This window comes from Lactuca saligna, chromosome 5 (genome assembly GCF_052625555.1).
Source record: "Lactuca saligna cultivar CGN05327 chromosome 5, ASM5262555v1, whole genome shotgun sequence".
Classification (NCBI taxonomy): Eukaryota; Viridiplantae; Streptophyta; class Magnoliopsida; order Asterales; family Asteraceae; genus Lactuca; species Lactuca saligna.
Window position 1 is genome coordinate 212,610,133 of NC_136421.1, and position 21,349 is coordinate 212,631,481.

A 21,349-nucleotide genomic window follows, 5' to 3' on the forward strand; every position below is an offset into this window, starting at 1 on the left:
CAACACTTTATACAAAAGAGTGAAGGTAACGACTCCTTACCTCGTAACGCTCTAAAAAGTCCCACCAATTCTGGATCTAAAGCCAATCCTTGAATCACCAAAGGTTCCCTTCCTCCTTCTTCCTTCAAATCACCCAAAATGGAAAGAAAGCTTGAATGTGCTAAAATGGAGGCTTAGGGTTTCGTGTTCTGGATAAGAGAGACTATAGAGAACCCTAAGGGAGAGAATGAGATGTTTATATAGTGCACAAATCCCCAGACTTAGGGTTTCCCAATCCAGACCGGACTCGCCGAGTCCACTCTCCGACTCTTCAAGTCGGTCACTTACTCTTCGACCCGGATCCCGCTCGGACTCATCGAGTTCCACCCTGGACTCAACGAGTTGACCCCTTTGATTTAGGGTTTTCCTTTCCTTTCTTGGTTTTTCTGATTATGGGTGTTACACGAACCCTAGGGCTGGGTCAATTTGTATGATTGGTATATGTTATTTTTGGAGAAACTCACTAAACCTTATGCTTACCCAATTGTTTGTGGTTTTATGTATCATCGATTATTGTTGGAAGGCGAAGGCGAGACTGTACACACTCATCAGTAACATTAAAGATTTTGTGTTTCTATTTTTAATAAATATAATTCGCAATAAATGGTTTTCTTAATTAATAGATTAATAAATTGGAATGTTTTATCTTAATAAAAATGAAATTTTTTTGTTGTGAAAATGGTACGTTACATATATTAATTTCAAATTTTTAAATTTAAACCTAGTATTTTAGAAAAGTTCTAAAATACACCTTATATATATATATATATATATATATATATATATATATATATATATATATATATATATATATATATAATAATAGTTTAATATATTATATGTATAATAAACGTCAATCAAATCGCTAGTATGCCTAATTCACGAAACGATGCTATAAATAGGATATAAGAAAGCGGCCTGTAAAAAGATCGTTGAATAGGTGTCCACTCTCACCCACCGTTCTCCTGTGTGGTATATGATCGTTATCTAGATGAATTTGATAAAATATAATCTTATTAATAAGTATAATGATATAAAGTAACTAAACTTTTTTTTAAATCTTACTCTTAGTTACTTTTGAAAAAAGTAAAAAGTATGTTAATCAATGAAAACGTACATCATGCTTTATATGTTATTAGTGGAGTGTGTGTGGTTAACCGAAACACTAATAATGACTATAAAGAGATATGACGGACATTTTGAACATTATCATTGTTGATTAAATGTGTTGTTAACCGGCACATCAATGTGAGATAGTAAATGAAGTCGAGGTTGTCAAGAGAGTTTGGATAGTTATTCACATCTCGTTTGTGATATTTGGCATCTTAGTCACAAAAGTGAGAGCATAATATGATATTAAACATGACATTGATAAGATTAAATAAATTTCAAAAGATCCAGGAGTTTTATAAGATTGAAATTGGTAAATGCCTTATCTACCTAAAATATATTCAAATTTGATTACAACATCTTTCTTCAAAGTTTGAATCGAAAATAATGATCTTAGCATTAATTTAAAATTTATGGGTTAATAATTAAAATCTACTAATTTGAATTCTCTTTATAGAGCAACCCGACGGACCCAACTCAGGTTTCGGGCCTTAATGGGCTGAAATTTATATGTTTTGCATGAATACATTTTTTGTCAGGGCTTTTGGCCTATCCTAGGCCCAACCAAAGCTTTGCACAATACCTTTTTCTCGAAGTTGGTTAGATCTAGTGTGGTGAAGGTATAAACGATTGAGATCTTGTTTACACCACATAGAAAGAGAGAAGAAAGATGGTCGATGCGATAAAATGAATTGTGTTTGTGTGTATATGTATGTGTGTGAGAGAGACCATGGATGTGAGTGGATTTTTTAATTATAAAAATATTATAAAAAATATAAGAAAATACCAAAAAACAACCAATAAGTTAAAATGATATTATAGTCTCTTTATGTTTGACAACGATCAAATAATAATAATAATAATAATAATAATAATAATAATAACTTATGCAAGTTGAAAATTTTTTGCATTTTATCCATATTGTTTTGCATATAAATAGTTCAAGTCATTTGTTGACCGGCCTTTGACCTAGGCCGGGTTCGTTTGCCTCTGGGTTGGGCCCCCATTTATGTAGCTCTAATTTGATGGCAGCTTGCAAGTTGCAACTAATAGTTTCAAAATCTTAAAACAGGCGTATCGAACCAAATTGCTTCTCTATGGATCGAACAAGCCAATCCCTTAACAGTAGGGAGTTATGATAAACTAATAAATCAATAAAATCAAATGGAGAATAGGTCATAGGATGTATCAGCAATCCTAATCCTAACTTTAATAATATTTTAGTTATGTTATAACTTCAAGAGGCCTAAACTTTTCATACAAAATTCAACTAAACTGAAACCACGACACTCAAGGCTCAAGCTCATAAAACATTTTATTAAAAGAAACACATCATTTTTATAATGTATACTTTTTATATTCATATCTAAACAACACACTTGACACATTATTTTTTTTAATAAAAAGAATCAAATCATATCATATCAATTATATGTATACAACTTTTCACACTTGGCATCCGTTGATTGATAATCACCCATCAATTTCGGCCCTGATCATGTTGCCAGCAAAACTTACTATTTTCACCCGCTTTCCTTCTACAAACCGAACCACTCACTGTAACCCCTACACAAGTCAACGAATCCACACCAACTTTTTCATTGACCATTATGCCCTTGTGTCCTTCATAACTCTTTCGCATTTTCATTCTCATTCCTTTGTGTTCCTCACATCGTTTCCTCCCTGCAACAGGCACTCGTGTACATATACACCCATCATCATCAATGGTGACCCCACGACACACGTCAGTGGTAATATCGGTATGTAAACGAGGTTTTACTTTTACAGATGCGTTGACTTTCATCCCTTTATGGTCAACGCACCTCTTTCTTCCCTCAACAGGAGGCCGAGTACATATAGATCCGTGGCCCAATGCCACACCACATATTCCGTCATCATCACTGTTGTTGTTTGTATCATGATTGTTGGCTACTAGCGAAGGGCGTGATCGGGTGAATTTGAAGATTCTTGTGAGGATATTTGTGTCGTTCTGCTTGGTGTAGAAGTTAGATCCGTTTTCCGAAACGGGTGGGTCGCAATGTTTGATATTAAGACCCACCTTTTTTGGACGAATGACATGAAGCTTTTTGAAAACCCGGGATATGGGAACCCTTTTAGTGTTGGAAGCGGTTTTAAGCTTTTGATGGATGTCATAAGGGCGGCGTTCCCCGTTCATACCTCTGTTCCATGCGTAATCGAAGGTTTTTAAAAGCTGGGTTTCTGTTTTCTCAGCATCCTTCTTATTATCCATCTGCAAAATCCAAACCAAATATGGAACTTTTTTTTAATGACTATGCACCATATTAAAAAAAAAATTGAGCCAATAATAGAAAATTTTATATAGTGTTTGACATGCATTGTATTTGGACTATTATTGATGGGACAAAAATTACAATTTTTTTTGTACCATCCGAAAATGTGGTAGAAGGTGGGACAGGGATTCGCTTTTGATCTCTCTTATCTATTGTAAAAGACGTAAATATCTTTCTCATCTTTATCATCAAAAATAGCTCTATAGAGTTTGATATGTCGATGTCTAATCTTGTGTAACACATGCAGCCTACGGCTGCATCTGTTACATGAGACATGGACTGAACAAACATTTTTGGACTATTTTCGATGATGAAGATGAGAAGGGTATTTACGTCTTTTGCATAGATGAGAGAGATCAAGAGCGAATCTCTGTCCCACCTTGTACCACATTTTTGGATGGTACAAAAAAAAATTGTAATTTTTGTTCTATAACATCCATCCCAATTAAACACAGTCTGTCATGTCATATTATATTATATATTATATTATGTGAAATAATGAAAAAGAGGAAATTTAGAATGAAAAGATGTTATTTACAGGAGCCCATCGAAATGCAAGTGCAAAGCCGTAAGAGAATATGTCAGAGAACAATCCAAGTACTTTGCGGTCAATTTGATCTCCATTTGACCATCCATTCTCCAAATGAGCACCATCACGACCATACTGCTGAAGTCTGGTTCTAACATTATCAGCTTGTCCAAGATAAACAGGAATGATCCTTTTGGAGCTAAGTTTGTTGCTGCTTTTTGCTTCTGTTTGTGGGAGTGAAACAGCTATTCCAAGCTCATAAACCCCTGGACAAGAAGAACAATTTGGAAGATTGTGAGTCCTGTATCTCTCGGCGCCTTCTTTGCTCAACAGATAATCCTCCCAATCACGAGGCCCAATTAGGATCTGGAAATTAACGTACATAAATATGATTGAAATTGTTTTGGAATTCAAAGTTTATTCAGGAATTATGGAAATCAAATGTAAAAGAATCAAGAACTCAGATCATTGTGCCGTTCTTCTTCATATCAAAAAGCGTACACAATCATATGGAGCTGAGAACAACCTTTGCTGATGGATAACTCAATTTAAAAATTGAAATCAAAGTGAAATAGTTTCTTAATTGGTGCACGCTATCCAATCTTCTTCGAAAGGAAATTATAAATATGGAAGAATCGATGACGCCGATCACTTACCATTGTTCATTCATATCCAAAATCAACCAAAAAAAAATGATTAATTGGAAGAATTAAACTAAATCGGAGCTGAGAACAATCTGCGATTGTAAATAATTACAATTCGAAATTGAAATTCAAAGCAAAAAACAGTTTCGAAATTGTTGCTCGCAATCCAGATCTAGAGAAAACTAATAGAACGAGGAGATTACCTTCCATTGCGAGAAAGCAGAATCATGTTTGGTGCGCTTACAGTCCTCTCTCTTCAGCAGCGGCGCTGTGGATGCGGCGTCACTGATGGTTCTCCCCATCGCGCTCCGCCCTCGTGGTTGTCGGAACTGCCCGTTAAACGCCGATTAACAGTTCTCTAGTTACTTTTGAAAACTTCATAAATGGTCCCAAAGCTATTCAATGGTTTTCATGTTTTCACTTTAACAAATACCTTTAACTTTTTCTGTTAAAGGTAACAGACTTTGTAAAACGATTTACGTGTTTTTGGCACTATTAAATATTTTTATTAAAATGTTGTTATTATTATTATTGTACATTCCATCTAATAGTCTATTATTTTTATATAAGTAACTTTTGTCATTATTTTGTTATAATTAAATTATTTCATTAACTTTATTATTTAACTATTATATTATATTATTATTTACTAATTTATTTACTTGTCATATTTTATATTTTATGTAAGATTTACTGAATTAATAAAACTAGCGTCTTAAACTTTTTTTTATTAGCTTAAAAGAAATTGATAAAACAATTTAATATTAGTTTTATAATCGTACGGACAATATAACTTTTTATTAGCTTAAAAGAAATTGATAAAACAATTTAATGTTAGTTTTATAATCGTACGGACAATATAAGTATACATATGTACAATACACCATATTTTTGTATTCATAATAATTCGAACAATCCTAATACAAAACGGTGATTTGTTTATGTTCTTGTGCCTAACATTGAAGTAATAACCATTGGATATTCCAATCAAATTATTTGTGTAAACCCACGCGTATAATCAAATAAATTTTTATGGAGAATGAATTTCTAAATCCTAAAGCCTTCGGCCTAATCTTTAGCTTTCGACCTAAACTTTAACCCTACATATTAATATATCCACAGATAAAGAAGCCAGATAAAAATAAAACTATTAAATTATTAAACTGACACAGATAAAAAAAAATATATTGTAAATTCAAAGAATACAAAAGGATATGCTGATTGGCAATCAGAGATGCGGAGTCCGGAGGCAGCATCCGTGGTGTGTAGGGACAGACCCAGAAAAAATGTTAAGAGATTGCACATTTTTTTTTTTCTCATAACTTGTGATAAGATTTCGATATGTTATATGTTCGGGGGTATAAATGTATCAAATAACATTTTTAGATAGGGTTAAAATGGTTTTAAACAAAATTTTCAAAATCAAGTTTTTTTTCTTTTAATAAACGCTATATTACATAAAACTCCAAAATAAAACTAACCGTAGTAAAAGTCGCAACACCTAAGGACTCCAAAAAGAATTAGCACCAAAAAACTACAACACCTAAATAAAAAACTATTGTGGCTTCGTTACGTCACTAAAGTTTAGCAGCTAAGCTAATGAAAGTGACATTAAAACATAACATGTATGAAAATGATATGCAAATGAATCATTAATAATTTACATATGTTGATCTTGTTAGAATTTTGTTATGTAAAGACAAATTCTAAAAGTAAGTAGTCATCATTTGTTAGCGGAAACTATGTATGACATAGGCTAATTGATTCATTTGATTGGCTAAATGATTGGACTAATTATGTAAGTGATACATCATATTTTTTCGAGACTTTGCACTGTGCATAAAAGAAGTACATCTGATTTTTTTAAACAATAATATAGATGAATTGAGGGGTAGCACCCCTACTAACTAGTTAAATCTGCCTCTGGCGTTGTGACAACAACGCTAGATCTGCTCGTTATTGTGGCTATATCTTGAGTGGCGACAGTGGCGCTACATCTGTATGTGGCGGCGACAATTGCAATAGCGACAACTAGATATTGATTAGCGACGGGAGGCAAGAACTAGTGCTTCGACGAAGACGATGTAGCTTTTCAGCGATGCCAGTCAAGGTTCCAGCAAAGTCAAAATCAAAAGTGGTTGGTTTTCGATGAGATCCAAAACTTTGGCAAAATTTTATTAGAGAGATTTGATTTAGGAGGAGAAAGAAAAAAAGTTTGAGAAGGAAAAAAATTAGACATTTAAGGCATCTTTGGTGACTTCTAGAGAAGATCGTCAGAAGTGGAGGTCGACAACAAAAGGTTGTGGTCAGTAGTAGCAGTAGAAGGTTTAACTTAACGCTCTGATATCATGTTAATATTATAATTTGCTTATGTGTCAAATGAGAATTACAAATACATAAATATAAAGAGAATATCTAAACTTTAAGGTCTTGCGCTAGTATGAAGTCCTTGGTGTTCATTGTTGGTCTTTACGAAGGAATAGGAGATCTTGAAGTTGCTTTGTTTAGGGAAAAGGTTTTAGATATAGAATCATCATCTTGTGAGGAATTTTTCTGAGGTATCAAGTTTGCATCTTGTCTTGTATATGTTTAGATCTCTTCTTTTGTGCTTTTGGACCCTTTTGGGTTAAGGAAAGAGTGAAGATATTTAAGGGCTTGTTATTCCAGATTTGAGTTTGTTTTGGTCCCTTTGAGCTTAAAGGTGAAAGCTTTATGAGATAATTGGTTACATGCATGTGTTAAGTCCCTTGTTAAGTCCTTTTAAGCTTAAGAGCTTCATTTAGACATGCATAAATGTAAAGTTGGCAACTTTACATTGTTTTCCAGCTCAAGGAAGTCAAATATGTGTTTTGGGGCTATGTCTTCAAAGATTACGTGCTTATTGTATTAAGTTGTTGAATCTCGGGAAAATGCGACATGTTTGCAAGCCAACACGACGTGTTGGCTGGGGATTTTCTGATTATCTGGATGAGGGAAGAATGCGTCGTGTCCAAAGGGAAACATGGCGTGTTTGGTCATCATGGGTTGTTGACTTTGACTTTGACCAGAAGTTTGATTAAGGTTGAACATGGGTTAAGTTGGGCTATGTTTGAGGCCCGATTTTGAAAATTAGGCCAAGTATGGGCTTTGAGTGATTATTTGGTTTTGGGCCTTTCAGATTTTGATTTTGGGCTTTTGTTTTGGGCCAAACTAAGTGAGGAGTAATGTGACATCCCATTTATTACATAAACGAATAGATAAAATTAACGAATGAATAGTAGCCCAAAAATCCATAATATTTAGCGAGGTGTTGACTTCAGGGAGTTAAACGTCATCATTTTGGAATTGAGCGTTTAAAAGTGTAAGTCCGGACTGGTTTTGTAAAGATTTTCAGAGGTCAGGGAGTGTTTGGTAAATATTGGACCTAATTTAAAGATTTTGGAGGCTAAGGGGATGAATGGTAATATATGGACTTTAGATGAAAATAATTTGTAGAGGAAGGGTTGTTTGGTAAAATATTGGGTTTGTTATGAAAGGATTTTTTAGAGGCTAGGGTTAAAAGGGTAAATTATGGACTTAATTTGAAAGAAAAAGGAGAAGGATGGACCGATTGTGCCATTATGGAATGAAGTTTCATGGGTTCAGGGTATATAACTCGTCACCCTCCCCGTAACCCTAACCATTAACGTCAAGAGTAAGTCGCCACCTTCTTCTTTACCTCAAGCCGCCGCTATCGGCTCCGACCACCTAGCACCATCGAATGGCTCTTTTCATAGGCAATAACGAAGACCGATGGGAAACCAGGAAAGCGCGCTGCATCGGTTGAAGACCAAAGAAGAAGTTGACGTCATGGTTGTCGCAGATTCGTTACTATCTAGTCGTCGCCATCTCCATCAAAGCCGAAAACCACCGGGATAATTTTGTTGTCCCCATTCCTATCGTGGCCGAAGATGAGGACCAACCTCATAACGTCGTTCAGTCGGAACCACCGTTTGCCACCTTCCTTCCACAGTGCAGTGTCGTTGACCGTTAGCGTTGTTGTCGTTTGCAAGCTCATCATGCGTCGTCGCTGCATCGTTGCTACGTCGCATCTCCGTCTTCTGCCATTAGTCGCTGCTGCTGGCCGCCATTCCGTTTCATTATTGTCGCCGTACGACACTAGGTGGGTGGCCGAGTTCATTTTACAAACAGAATGAGTTTACGTGTGCTTCTGCCACTAGTGCGCATAATGTATGTGTGGTTGCTTGGCCGAATTTCACGAGAAAAGCCACCACCACCACCGTGAGGTGGTGGCTAGCACCTCTGACCACCGCCTGTCGACACAAGGGTGGCTGAGTGTGTGTGTGTGTATTATATTGGGTGTGTATGTTTTATTGGGATCTTATGATGTATATTGTATTGAGTGGCCAGAAATACCCGAAGGAAACCCACCACCACCACCACCGTGAGGTGGTGGCTGCCACTTTCCACCGCTACTAGCCGCCATGTTGGGTGGCGGTGTGCATTGTGTGATTGGATTGCTAGTTTAGATGTTTGAACATGTTTTGGTTTAGAATCATAAGCACAACCACCGCGAGGTGGTGGCCGCTGCCGTGAGTCGCCATTGACCACCACTACTCGAGGGGGTAGTGGGTGGTGCCTGACTTAATTAACATTAATAAACCTAAAAATTTAACCATTTGTCTAATTGGCACGCGATTGGGTTGGAAACCCTAATTAGGGTTTAGAAAAACCCTAATTTTCGATATATAGGTTTTGGATTGTCGGGACCCGCGTTTTGGACCAAGGGATTGGTGTTATGACTTATGCTCAATTACATTGCATTCTTGGCCTAGTGGGGTGATGGACTTAATGGATTAAGTCCTTAATGGGTTAAGTAGGAACACTTAACCCTAATCGTCATTTTACGTGAAAACCCTAATTTTGTTTGGGCCTTGAGTTGGGCCTTCCTATTGGGCTTTGGTGATTGGGCTATTGATAGGCCATCCAAGAACAAGTATATGTACTAGAATATTTGAACGGGCTTTAGGGTAAGGCCCATGTGAGGGGTTTGATCCTAATTTGGAAAATTGGGCTATAAATAGGCCTTGGTGATTATGAGATACTAGACCATTGGAATGCCAAATGGTTGACTAGAATAAATGGTTGGGCCTTAGGGTAAGACCATGTAAAGGTTTGGGCCCAATTTGGAAAATTAGGCCATATGTTGGGATTTGGTTCATTGTTCGACTTTTGGGCCTTTGGATTAGGCCTTGGGCATGAATCAGGCTAAGTTGGGGGTAAAGTGGTCTTTTACCCCAAGCATGGACTTATGGTTATGTGTTGGAAGCCAATTAAAAATTGGGTATTATTTTGATGTTGAAGGTTCATGAATCTGTCATCTAGTAGCTAGAGTTTTGTCTACGGGACTTCAACAATGTGAGGTGAGTTACCTTCTAGTAGGAGTGGGTCGAAGGTACCAATGTCGACCCACTAGTATTTGATTATAGTTGAGATGATTTTCTTTGTGATAATTCTCTGGTATGCCACTATCTGTTATGCTTTATGTGCTAGTATGTTATGTTATTATGCGATAGTGGTAGGAAGGGTAGGATAGACCCTATACCGGTTGAAAGAGACCGAAGGGGAGACCAACACCCAGATATGCTAGGTAGTATGTGATTTATATGTATATGCTAGGTATTATGTGGTAGTGGTACGGGTGAAATAGTCCCCAGTTACCGGTTGAAAAAGGCTGAATGGGAGGCCAGCACTCAGATATGCTAGGCAGTTACCGGTTGAAAGAGAACGAATGGGTAGGCCATCACCAAGATACATTAGGCATTTACCGGTTGAAAGAGACCAAAGGGGAGGCCAACACCCAGATATGCTAGGCGTTATGTTATTGTATAGTATGTGGTATGATGGGGGAACTCATTAAGCTTTGTGATTACGGTTTTCAGTTTTGATTTCAGGTACTTCTTCTTAAAAAGGAAAGGGGCCGACATGATCACAGCGCATCACACTATGTTTTCCGCACATGAGATCTTTAGGATTATACTCTTATATTGTTTCATTATGACATGTTTTGATTATTGACATACTGGTTTGATATGGAATGACACTGTGGATGTTTTTATACTATTGATTTAATAATAAGTTAATTAAAAATGAAATTTTTGGTATTGAATTTTAGGATGTTACAAGTTGGTATCAGAGCCCTGGTTTGAGGGATTCGGACAAACTCTCGGGTGTGTCTGGACTCCAATATAGGTTTTCAAAGATTTTTACCAGAAAATAACTTTTTATTTTTTTAAAATTAAAATAAAGAGTTTTGATAATAATAAAAAAAAAGGAGTGTGATGCGTGCAATCAACCGAGCTCAAGTAAGTTTTCCCCAAGATACCCATACATGTTATGTTATGTTATGATATGAATTGAGAATATGTGAACTGCATGCTAGATTAGGGCTTAGGATCTAAAAAGGATGCCTTATATGCCTATTGTATGTGCTTGTAGATCTGCATGCTAGTACTAATCAGCCAGTGATAAGACGGCCTGTTTAGGATACGACTGATTGTTTGAGCTCTTAGAATTGTCTATTAGTATGGTTGAGATAGTTGAATAGAATGGCTTGATTGGAGTATGTTGGTTAGTTTTCTGTTATCCGAATGTTGCTTGCTTTGTGCTTTGTGGGACTCTTAGCAATGTGAGGTAGCTATTAAGTGAATATGCTAAGTCACATCTGGCGCAGGCTGGATAATCTCAGAGTAATGGACCTGTCCCTATTGCGCAACTCTCATTTGAGTCCAACTGTTCTAGGATTGAGTCTTTTACTTGACGGATTATTTGATCTCTGTTTCATGTGACTATACTCATGAGGTAGCTAGTTTACATTATTAGGAATCTTTTCAGCAACTGAGGACTGGGTGGGTTTGGGAACCTATGAAAGCCTAGGATATGAGTCAGTGGGTTAGTAGCAAGGTTTAATGAGACTTAGGTGCATCGGTTTAAGGAAGTGACTTGGGGGATTCGCGAGGATTGCTGAGGAAAGTATGGATAGGTGTGGAAGGTAGTATTGGGCCCATACTATTAAAATCACAGGATCCATACACGAATTGGTAAGAGTCTTGGAGAATTTGAGAAGCTTCGGGGAGAAGAATCCTTAAGTATGTTTTGATCAGTGGTTTCGTGGTTTTTTAGTTTAGAGATGAGCACTCAGTGAGGCGCATCTGGTTCAGGATTAGGTCTCGGATCAAGTGGTGAGCCAGTCAAGGGAAGGACTGCCAAGATTTTCAGTTTGCATTGGATTGAGGATATGGAAGGTGTTTTACACACTAGTCCCTACCTCATTGGAGCCAAGGTTCGGTTTGCCTTGGATCTCCTGTATCGGGATGAAATGAGCTGTTTGGAATTGATTGCAAGATCTATTGCATTTTCTGAATTGATACTATGTCTTGGGAGGAGTTTGTGACCCGGTTTGGAGCAGAGGATGTTTCGGCTGTTACAGTTCAGCTGTTGGCAAGTGAGCTAGCGAGCGTGATAGGGCGTCAGACCTTGAAGGATATGACTTCTAAAGTTCGAGGAAGCGAGATCGATTTGGAGCACCTTGGGAATAGAGGGTCGTGCCAGTTGCATATAGTAGAGGGTCCTGGGAAGAGACCCAAGACTTCTGATCATCGGGTGATAGGCCAACAAGGCCGAAGTCAGTGCAGCACATGCATGAAAGTGCACAAGGGAGTTTGTCATTCCAGGGGATTAGGCTGCTACAAGTGTGGCGGGGTTGGTCATGTTAACGGTATCGGGACTAGATCAACACGAAACATCTCCCTAAGAACATTCAGAACACAGTCCCGATACACCCTCGCCTCACTGACAGTGCGGTCCTCCACAATCTCTACCTCAAGCGGGGAATCCAAAGTTCCCGGTGCATCCCGAAACTTCTTGCTAAGCGCAAGAGACACAAACGATCGGGTATCTCCCAAATCGAACAGAACGTGAGTAGACATTCCATTGACCAAAAAGGTCTGTACACATAAGCACAATATACACATAAGAAATGCAGTAAGTCTAGAGCAGGAAGATAAAATACATACCAGCCACCACATCTGGTGTTACACGAGCCTCCTCAGTGGTCAACTGAAATGCATGGCTCTTCACCGCTGGAGCATCCTCCTTAGCAGGCGGCCATCTGTGATCCTAGGTATGGCGAAAGCAGGCACCGCCACTGCTCCTCCCCCTCCTTGAAACTTCGGGTAGTCGGCCTTCTTATAGACGATCTGGTTTCAGTGAAAACAATTCAAGCCCTTCTTGGGGAAGTCCCTACTCAAGTAACTTGGCTGGCCACACGCATAACACCTCGAGCCTGCTATTCGACAAGCCCCAATGTATAGTTTACCGCACTTGGCACACCGGCTACGACCCTGCCGGCCCCTACTAGAGGAATCCTAGGTCTTAGGCTTTTTAGCCTGACCTACTGCTGTTTGTTCCTACTCCGACTTCCGCTTGGTGCGGAAGTCCAACTCCATCTCCTGCTCATGGGCCTTCTCCACAAACTCATTCAGGGTTTTACACCCTATGAAGTTCACAAACTCCCGGATATCATCCCTCAACATGGAATGATACCTCGTCCTCCGCATGTCCTCATCCGTAGCATACTGTGGGACCAATAAAGCTTGTTCCGGAAGCTTGGCGGTGATCTCTGCTACAGTCTCAGTAGTTTACTGAAGGTCATGAAAAATACCTCACAAATCATTGCACTTCAATAGGTGGTACAAACTCCATATTGAATCACCAAACAAACTCGGCCAATGTCATCTCAGCCACACCAGCTGCTCCCCCCTGGCTAGTCACCTCTCCCCACCAGTCTTGGGCTCTGTCTCTCAGCATATATGAAGCAAACCCCACCCTTACCACATCAGGGCATGAACTCGTGCATTGGGCATTCTCAATATTTGCCACCCAACATCGGCTACCAATGGGTCCCTGACCCCGAATAACTCCAGTGCCCCACACGCCTTGAACTCCTGGAACGAGGGAGTTCGGGCCCCAACTTGGCCCGTAGAAATATCGGCTCTAAATGCCCTGATCCTCTCCTCCTTAATCTCCATCATACCCTCCTTGACCGTCCCAAAGATAACTAGGGTGGCGTCAAGGATGACCTTAGTAACCTTAGTTGCGATGAACTCACGCAACCTATTGTCAGTAGGCTCAGTAGTGTCACCTGACCTAGACCCCGATCCTAATCCTCCTGCTCCAAACCGTGTCACCACCATACTTCTCTGCAACACCATAAAACATAATTATCAGGATGTCTACGGAGGGGAACCTCCCACACCGGTCCTCCTTAGAGCTTCTAGATTTAACATTGGTTCGGGTATAGATCCTGTGCTTTCAATAGTACGAGCTCAATACTACCTTCCACACCTACGTGTACCTTCCCCAAGGCTCTACCCTATAACTCTAATTTGTCCCAAAACAAGTCATGTCTCACAGACTATGCATAGCTCAAATCCTAGGCTAACCTAATATTTCCTCAATCCATATCAAAACAGAATCAATCATAGTAGGTTGCCTTATGCATGCAAATTATACATAAAAAAGATCAAATAGACTTTCGAATAATAGACTCTACGCTAAGACCACAACCAAAAAAGGAACAAGAAATAAGGCCAAATCAATCATTCTAGGGCTATAAGACCCTAACCATATACAATTTTGAAAGCATACACATAGCAAGATTCATACGATTATGATAACTCACATATCAGTATAATATGGCTAACATACTGGAGGACCTACTTACTTGGCTCAACCAATTGCGCACATTGCACTCTCCTTTTTCTCATTCTAAAAGTTTTTAACTTTTATTAACAATTTTACCATCTCCTTAGTTTGAGTCCAGACACACCCGAGAATGTGCCCAAATCGTTCAAACCAAGGCTCTGATACCAACTTGTAACGACCCAATTTTCAAAAGAAAATTTTCATTTTTGATTAACCAAAATACTTTCCACAAACCATGAAATCCCAATTACATTTGTTTTCAACATTCATATTAAGTACAATTTTCTTTCAAATCATCAGAGTGTCCCGTAAAAACGCTCGTGAGAGAGTGCACGCCGTGCCATCAAGCCTTGCCCTTGCCCTTGGTCTCAGATGCACCTAAAACAAATCCATAAACTGTGAGCTAATGCTTAGTGAGTTTCCCAGAGCATACCCCACATAACAAATATCACATTAGCTATAAAAGCTACATATGTCACGTAAGCAATGCATACAAACATATAAAGATGTTGTGGGATCCTCCCAAGGTCTTACTCCAGGATGCCATGGGCTCCCCCACATGGTCTTACACCTAAGTGCCATGGGCTCCCCCATGGTCTTTAGTTGGAAAGCCATTGGCTCCCCTATATGTTCTTACATCCACGTGTCATGGGCTCCTCCCATGGTCTTTACTTGAAAAGCCATGGGCTCCCGCACATAGTCTTACATCCGAGTGTAATGGGCTCCTCCCATGGTCTTCCCTACAAATATCACACATATAGATAGCATATCACTAAGCATATCTAACTATCACACCATATATCTCTACCACTACAAGTGTACCCCATGTCACAAAATGGGTCGGCCTTGGTACCTTAGACCCATTGGTATGGTGAGGAGACTCACCTCTCGAATACTGAACCGACAAGCTAAGATTAGATATATCCCACACACTAATCTAACTCAACCACCTATAATTGATATGCGATCAACTCCGGTCAAACTTGGTCAAAGTCAAGGTCAACAATTCATGTTGACCTCAACTCACCGAGTACATTCAACAACTCGTCGAGTCCCTCCAGAGTTCATTCCATTGAATCCCGCATCAACTCGTCAAGTTCATCAAATTTCCAGAAAACCTAAAGTCCATTCAGACCAAAACCCCAATCCTCCACTGCATTCAATCAAAACTAAAAAACGGGCAAACCCCACCCTGACTCGTCTAGTTAACTAAGGGACTCGACGATTCCTTTAAGCACTTTTATGTTCAACCCTTTTCAGTGGGATCTAAGGTCCCAAACTTATGATCCAACCTCCCCTAGTGCAGATACCATGTAAAGTTGCAAACTTTACGTGTATGCAAGGTCCTCCTAGGTCATAACATCAAAACTAAGCTTCCTACAAGGTTTTAGTGCATGGAAAGGACCTAAGTTGGACAAAGTGAGCAACTTTATGGCATTGGGAACCTAGAGAGGTCCAGATCTGGAACCATATCCTTGTGATAAGTCTAGATATGAATATGTCTCCATTTTGCACCAAAAATGGCCATTTACTTCCAAGAAAAGGAATCTAAGCAACTAGAGATCAAGGTGACAACTTTATACCTCAAGATGGTGGCCAATACAAAGTAGATGTTGGATCTACTTCTTCTCTCCTTGCTCCTTCTTCTTCAAGCTCTAAAATCCTTCACAAACACACCAAAATTGCTCATAAAAGATCTTTCTCTTACTTAAGAAGGTGCAAGCTCCAACTAGGGTTTTCTATGGCTAACAAGGTGGTAAGGGAGGCCACAAGAGGCGAATTATGCTCTTTAAATAGGTTTCAAACCCTAAAAATTAGGATTTTCCTTTACAGTGCCTACTCGACGAGTCAGGGCTTTCTGACTTGTCGAGTAGGATTGAAAACCCACGTTCTCATAATAACTTCTACTCGTCGAGTTGGAGCTCCTAAATCACCGAGTCCATGCATGAAACCCTAAAAATTACGTATATTAAATAATACCTGGAACAGGTGTTACAACAGGATTATCGACGTACATTTCCATGTTTTAGATTAAGGACCATTGGGGTCCGAGGTGGAGTTGGGCCTGTGTATCCCTATATGGGTGGGACCTATAGGCGAGGATGCTCCATGGTATAGTTTAGGTGGGACCCGTGGGTGAGGCCCGTGTGTTTATGGCAATGTAGGTAGGGCCTGGTAGAGACTGTTGGGTCAAGTTATTGGATCTTGGGTTTCAAGATTGAGTGTGTGATTACTAAGTGATGTAGAGGGATGTTTGGGTTGGGTAGCCTTGTTATCTGGACTCTTAGGAACCTAGTGGCAGGACCAGGTGCGAGACTGGTAGTCTCAGAGATGGTTTGGGAATCTCTATACCCCGTATTAGTGAGGGGTTGCTATGAATTAGAAAGCTTCTGGTGAAATGCAAGTGTAAATCCTTGGATCTCAGGTTATAAGTTGAGTACCGTGATGGTTCTTGGTGGGAACCTGTGTTGGGAATCATGGGTGTTTATGTGCAAGGCCTTCTCTTCTGAAGGTTATGAGTTAAGGAATAAGAATGCCAAGATTATCAGTTGCAGGGTTCAGGGTTTAAGGGATGGTTTCAGTTTTGATGATAGATCAGGTTCTTGTGATTTTTTTTGGATGGGTTCTAGCTATGTGAAGATCAGGAAAGTATGGGGTTTGGATTTTCAGATGGATTTCATTATATGGTTGGTCATGGGTATCTTCTGATGGATCAGACCAAGGTAGGTAAGTTCGTAAGGCTGTGGGGATACCACAACATGCATGAAACCATGGAAGTGGTAGGTCGTTGGAGGCCGATTGTGAGATAAGATAACAATTGGTTTTGTAGAATTCACTTTTAGCGTTGGATTTAGTGGCGTCAGGCTTGTTGGACTGTTATGATCGTTGGATCCATAAGCGGCTAGATTGCTTGGGCAATAATTATCTAGATGAGACTTTCATTCGGAAGTCGAGTGAGGCGATTGTTTGTGACTTTTTACTCTGCAACCGGGTGGTAATCTGGTGTTTTAGTTAGTAGCGGACAAGTTAGGACCAGGGAGGTCTCAACTGCTTTTGAAAAGTAGCTAGGGGGCATCGAGATTAGTCAAGGCAGTGTTAGTGATTTTGGATTCATATGTGGAGTCGCTTGTTAATCGTAAAATATGGTAAGTCATTTGCAGCTTGGATGGGATAATCTCAGATTAAATGATTTGACCCTATTGCGCAGCTCTCGTATGAGTCTAACCATTACAAGAATGAGTCTTCTACTCGAAGGATTATCCGAGCATTCTGTCAAGCAAAGTGTTCTACAACAGTAAATCCCCAATGATTTTGTTCCCAATGGAAGCATCAACATAATCAAAGATTGAAAGCGTTTTGTTGGTCTGGAATTCAATAAGGTTTCAATATGGTAGTGACTCGGTGTGAGCGATCTATCATAAAGTCGGACCGATTCGAATATTCGAGATTTCAGGTTTCAGGTAAGGTAGCACTGGTTTTCTGCTTGGGATTATGGATTCGTCTTCTTCGGGTTTGGATAGTTCTGATATGGTTGGGATCGATAGCCTTGGGAAGTCAATGTGTGTTTAGGGATGAGGTTGCATTTTTCAGGCTGTCTGGGTGCCTGGGACGGTACAAAACGATTTTGAGGACAAAATCTAATTCAAGTGGGCGAGAGTTGTAACATCCGGAGTTTTGAGGAATGAACACTGCGTGTTGGAGGAACCAACATGTCATGTCTAGTTAAGGAAAATCGCGGTTCTCATTAACGTCAACACGATGTGTTGGAAGCTGGGAAGAAAACCGTAATTTTTAGGATGTTACACCCTATATAATCTCTTTAAGCCCTAAGGGTTGGTCTCTTTACCAACCTCCATTGACACTAAATCCCAAAAATTGATATTTAAGTCTCTTGTTGGTGTTCTTGAGCTAGTATGAAGTCCTTGTTGTTCATTATTGGTCTTTGTGAAGGAAGAGGAGATCTTGAAGCTGCTTTGTTTGGGGAAAAGGTTTTAGATCCAAAATCATTATCTTGTGCGGAAGCTTTCTGAGGTATCAAGTTTGCATCTTGTCTTGTTTATGTTTATATCTCTTCTTTTGTGCTTTGTTCTTCTTTTGGACCCTTTTGGGTTGAGGAAATAGTGAAGACATTTAAGGGCTTGTTATTCTAGATCTAAGTTTGTTTTGGTCCCTTTGAGCTTAAAGGTGCAATATTTATGAGATAATTGGTTACATGAATGTGTTAAGTCCCTTGTTAAGTCCTTTTAAGCTTAAGAGCTTCATTTAGACATGCATTAGTGTAAAGTTGGCAACTTTACATGGTTTTCTAGCTCAAGGAAGTCAGATCTATGTTTTGAGGCTATGTCTTCAAGGATTAAGTGCTTATTGTATTAAGCTGTTGAATCTCGGGAAAACATGGCGTGTTTGCAAGCCAACACGGCGTGTTGGCTGGGGATTTCCTGATTATTTGGATTAGGGAAGAACACATCGTGTCCAAAGGGCAACAGGGCGTGTTTTGTCATCATGGGCTGTTGACTTTGACTTTGACCAGAAGTTTGATCAAGGTTGACCATGGGTTATGTTGGGCTATGTTTGGGGACCAATTTGGAATTTGGGCCAAGTATGCACTTTGAGTGATTATTTGGTTTTGGGCCTTTTAGATTTTTAGTTTGGGATTTTGTTTTGGGACAAACTAGGTGAGGGGTAAACTGGTCTTTTTACCCCATGGACAGACTGTTGGACTTATGGTTATGGTTTGGGGACCCAAATGTTGATCGGGTGTTGTTTTGATATTAATATCGGGGTTATGTCAGCCAACATCCATGGATTTTCTATGCGTTTCGGCAGTGCGATGTGAATCTCATCACTGTGTTTAGCGGGTCAAAGGCACCAATGCCGAACCATGGTTATTATGTTAGGATTTCAGTTGTCTGCGTGGCTCTTACATGTGTATGTATTGGTATGTATGTTGGGTGAGGCCCGATGGTTATTCTGTATGCTAGTTTCAGGTTATGCATATATGATTTGTATGTGGGCGGGGCCAGATGATTGTGCAATATGCTACCATCTTTGTGATTTTTGCATGTCTTTGAATGTTATATGATTACATGGTTATATGTTTAGCAGGTAGGCCCGTTATGTGATTGTAGGTGTGGCTTAGGGGTGTAAGTGAGCCGAGCTACTCGTGAGCTACTCGGGATCGACTCGTTAAAAGCTCGACTCGAGATCAAATTCAACGAGCCCGAGCCGAGCTCGAGCCTAAATATGAGGCTCGTTTATTAAATGAGCTCGAGCCGAGCTTCAATTAATGGGCTCGCGAGCCTAAACGAGCTTAAACGAGTCTATATATATATATATATATATATATATATATATATATATTTATATACAGTGGCGGAGCTTCAATATTTCATTTGGGGGGGCCGAAAACACAATTTATATAAAAATTGGTGAACAGGGGGGGCCGTAGTCAAAATTTTATATTTTTGGACTAAATATGTATAAAGTTAAAGCATATGGACTATTAATGCCAAAAAAATCAGGGGGGGGGGGCACAACCCCCCTAGCCCTTGAAAAGATCCGCCCATGTATATATATATATATATATATATATATATATATATATATATATACACACACACACACACATACATACATACACATACACACACACACACACATATATATATATATATACACACACACACACATAGAGGCTCGTTTAGGCTTGATTAGGCTCGCGAGCCCACTAAATTATTCATGAGCCGAGCTCGAGCTTCATTTTAAGGCTCGAATCGAGCTCGAGCTTCCTCAAATTAAATGAGCCGAGCTCGAGCTTTGTCAGGCTCGGGCTCGGCTCGACTCGTTTACACCCCTAGTGGGGCTCGTATCCCATTGTTATGCAAGTGTGGGCAGGGCCCGTATCTCATTGGGCGGGGCCCATTATTCGAGTGTGGGCGGGGTCTGTTATGCCAGTGTGGGCGGGGCCCGTATCTCATTTGATTTGTATTGTATGAGGTATCTTGGGGAAACTCACTAAGCTTTTTGCTTATGGTTTTCAGCTTATGTTTTGGGTACTTTGGTTTTCAAATGGAAGAGCTCGAGATGATTGCAGAGCACACACCACATGTTTCTACGTTATGTGATTTACTCTGATTCGATGATGTTTTGCTAAATCTTGATTACCTTGGTTTTATAGAAATGATATGTATTAACGATTTATTAATCTAAAAACAGAAATTTTATGTCATTATTTTTGGGATGTTACAATACATAACCTTGTGGGAAGACATTGGTGTCTTCGACCCACAAGTACACTGAGGAAAACTCACCTTAATGTCTGAAAGATAGTTGATATGAATGCTGCTCTAAATACCGGCTCTACTGGTATGTGTACAACACTCAGGGACCAAGCCCCAGTGTATTATTCAAAATATCCCAAATGACCTAAAGTCAAACTTGGTAAAAGTTAACGGTTAATGGTCAAAGTTAAAAGTCAACTTCAGCTCGTTGTCACACTATGGCTGCTAAACGAAAAAACTGACAGGTTTCTACCCAAACGCCATGTCATGGGGACTAGTATGTGCAGCTTAATCCATTAAGTTATTTTCTTATGACTCCAAGAGCTCCAAAGCTCAGATCGGGCCCTTTCCATGCTTTTGATGGATAAAGTTTCCAAATCTATCCATTAAGATACCTCTACTAGCCAAGATCCCAAACCCTAATTCCTCAAGGATGACTAAATGCATCAAGACACTCATTAAGTACCCAACCCCTAGAGTTTCACATCTAAAGATTCCTGAATGATTTCTTATTCCTAATAAGGCCTAGAAACCGTGGCTTTATGGACATGCATGTCCAATGCATGCCCCTTCTATTTTAGGTCAAAACATGGGAATAAAGGGTTAAACTTGAGCATGGAACCAAAAACTACATAGATCCTCCGATCTGAAACATATGACACTAGAATGATCCCATTGATCCCTAAAGTT

General features: G+C 39.4%; 1 protein-coding gene across 1 annotated transcript; it reads right to left on the minus strand.

The window, feature by feature from the left end:
* Positions 1 to 2,446: 2,446 nt before the first annotated feature.
* Positions 2,447 to 5,047, minus strand: LOC144998872 (protein EFFECTOR OF TRANSCRIPTION 2-like). The gene is made up of 3 exons (XM_078958601.1): positions 4,838 to 5,047; positions 4,000 to 4,356; positions 2,447 to 3,400 (listed from the first exon to the last, which is right to left on the minus strand). Exons 1-3 carry the CDS (start codon positions 4,934 to 4,936, stop codon positions 2,630 to 2,632), a joined length of 1,227 nt encoding a protein of 408 aa, XP_078814727.1. The 5' UTR covers positions 4,937 to 5,047; the 3' UTR covers positions 2,447 to 2,629.
* Between the last annotated feature and the right edge of the window lie 16,302 nt (positions 5,048 to 21,349).

Coding starts and splice junctions, on each gene's coding strand:
- LOC144998872 (XM_078958601.1), bottom strand. CDS start 4,936: ATGGGGAGAACCATCAGTGACGCCGCATCCACAGCGCCGCTGCTGAAG. Junction 4,357..4,837: donor CTGCTTTCTCGCAATGGAAG/GTAATCTCCTCG, acceptor GTTAATTTCCAG/ATCCTAATTGGGCCTCGTGA. Junction 3,401..3,999: donor TTGCATTTCGATGGGCTCCT/GTAAATAACATC, acceptor TGGATTTTGCAG/ATGGATAATAAGAAGGATGC.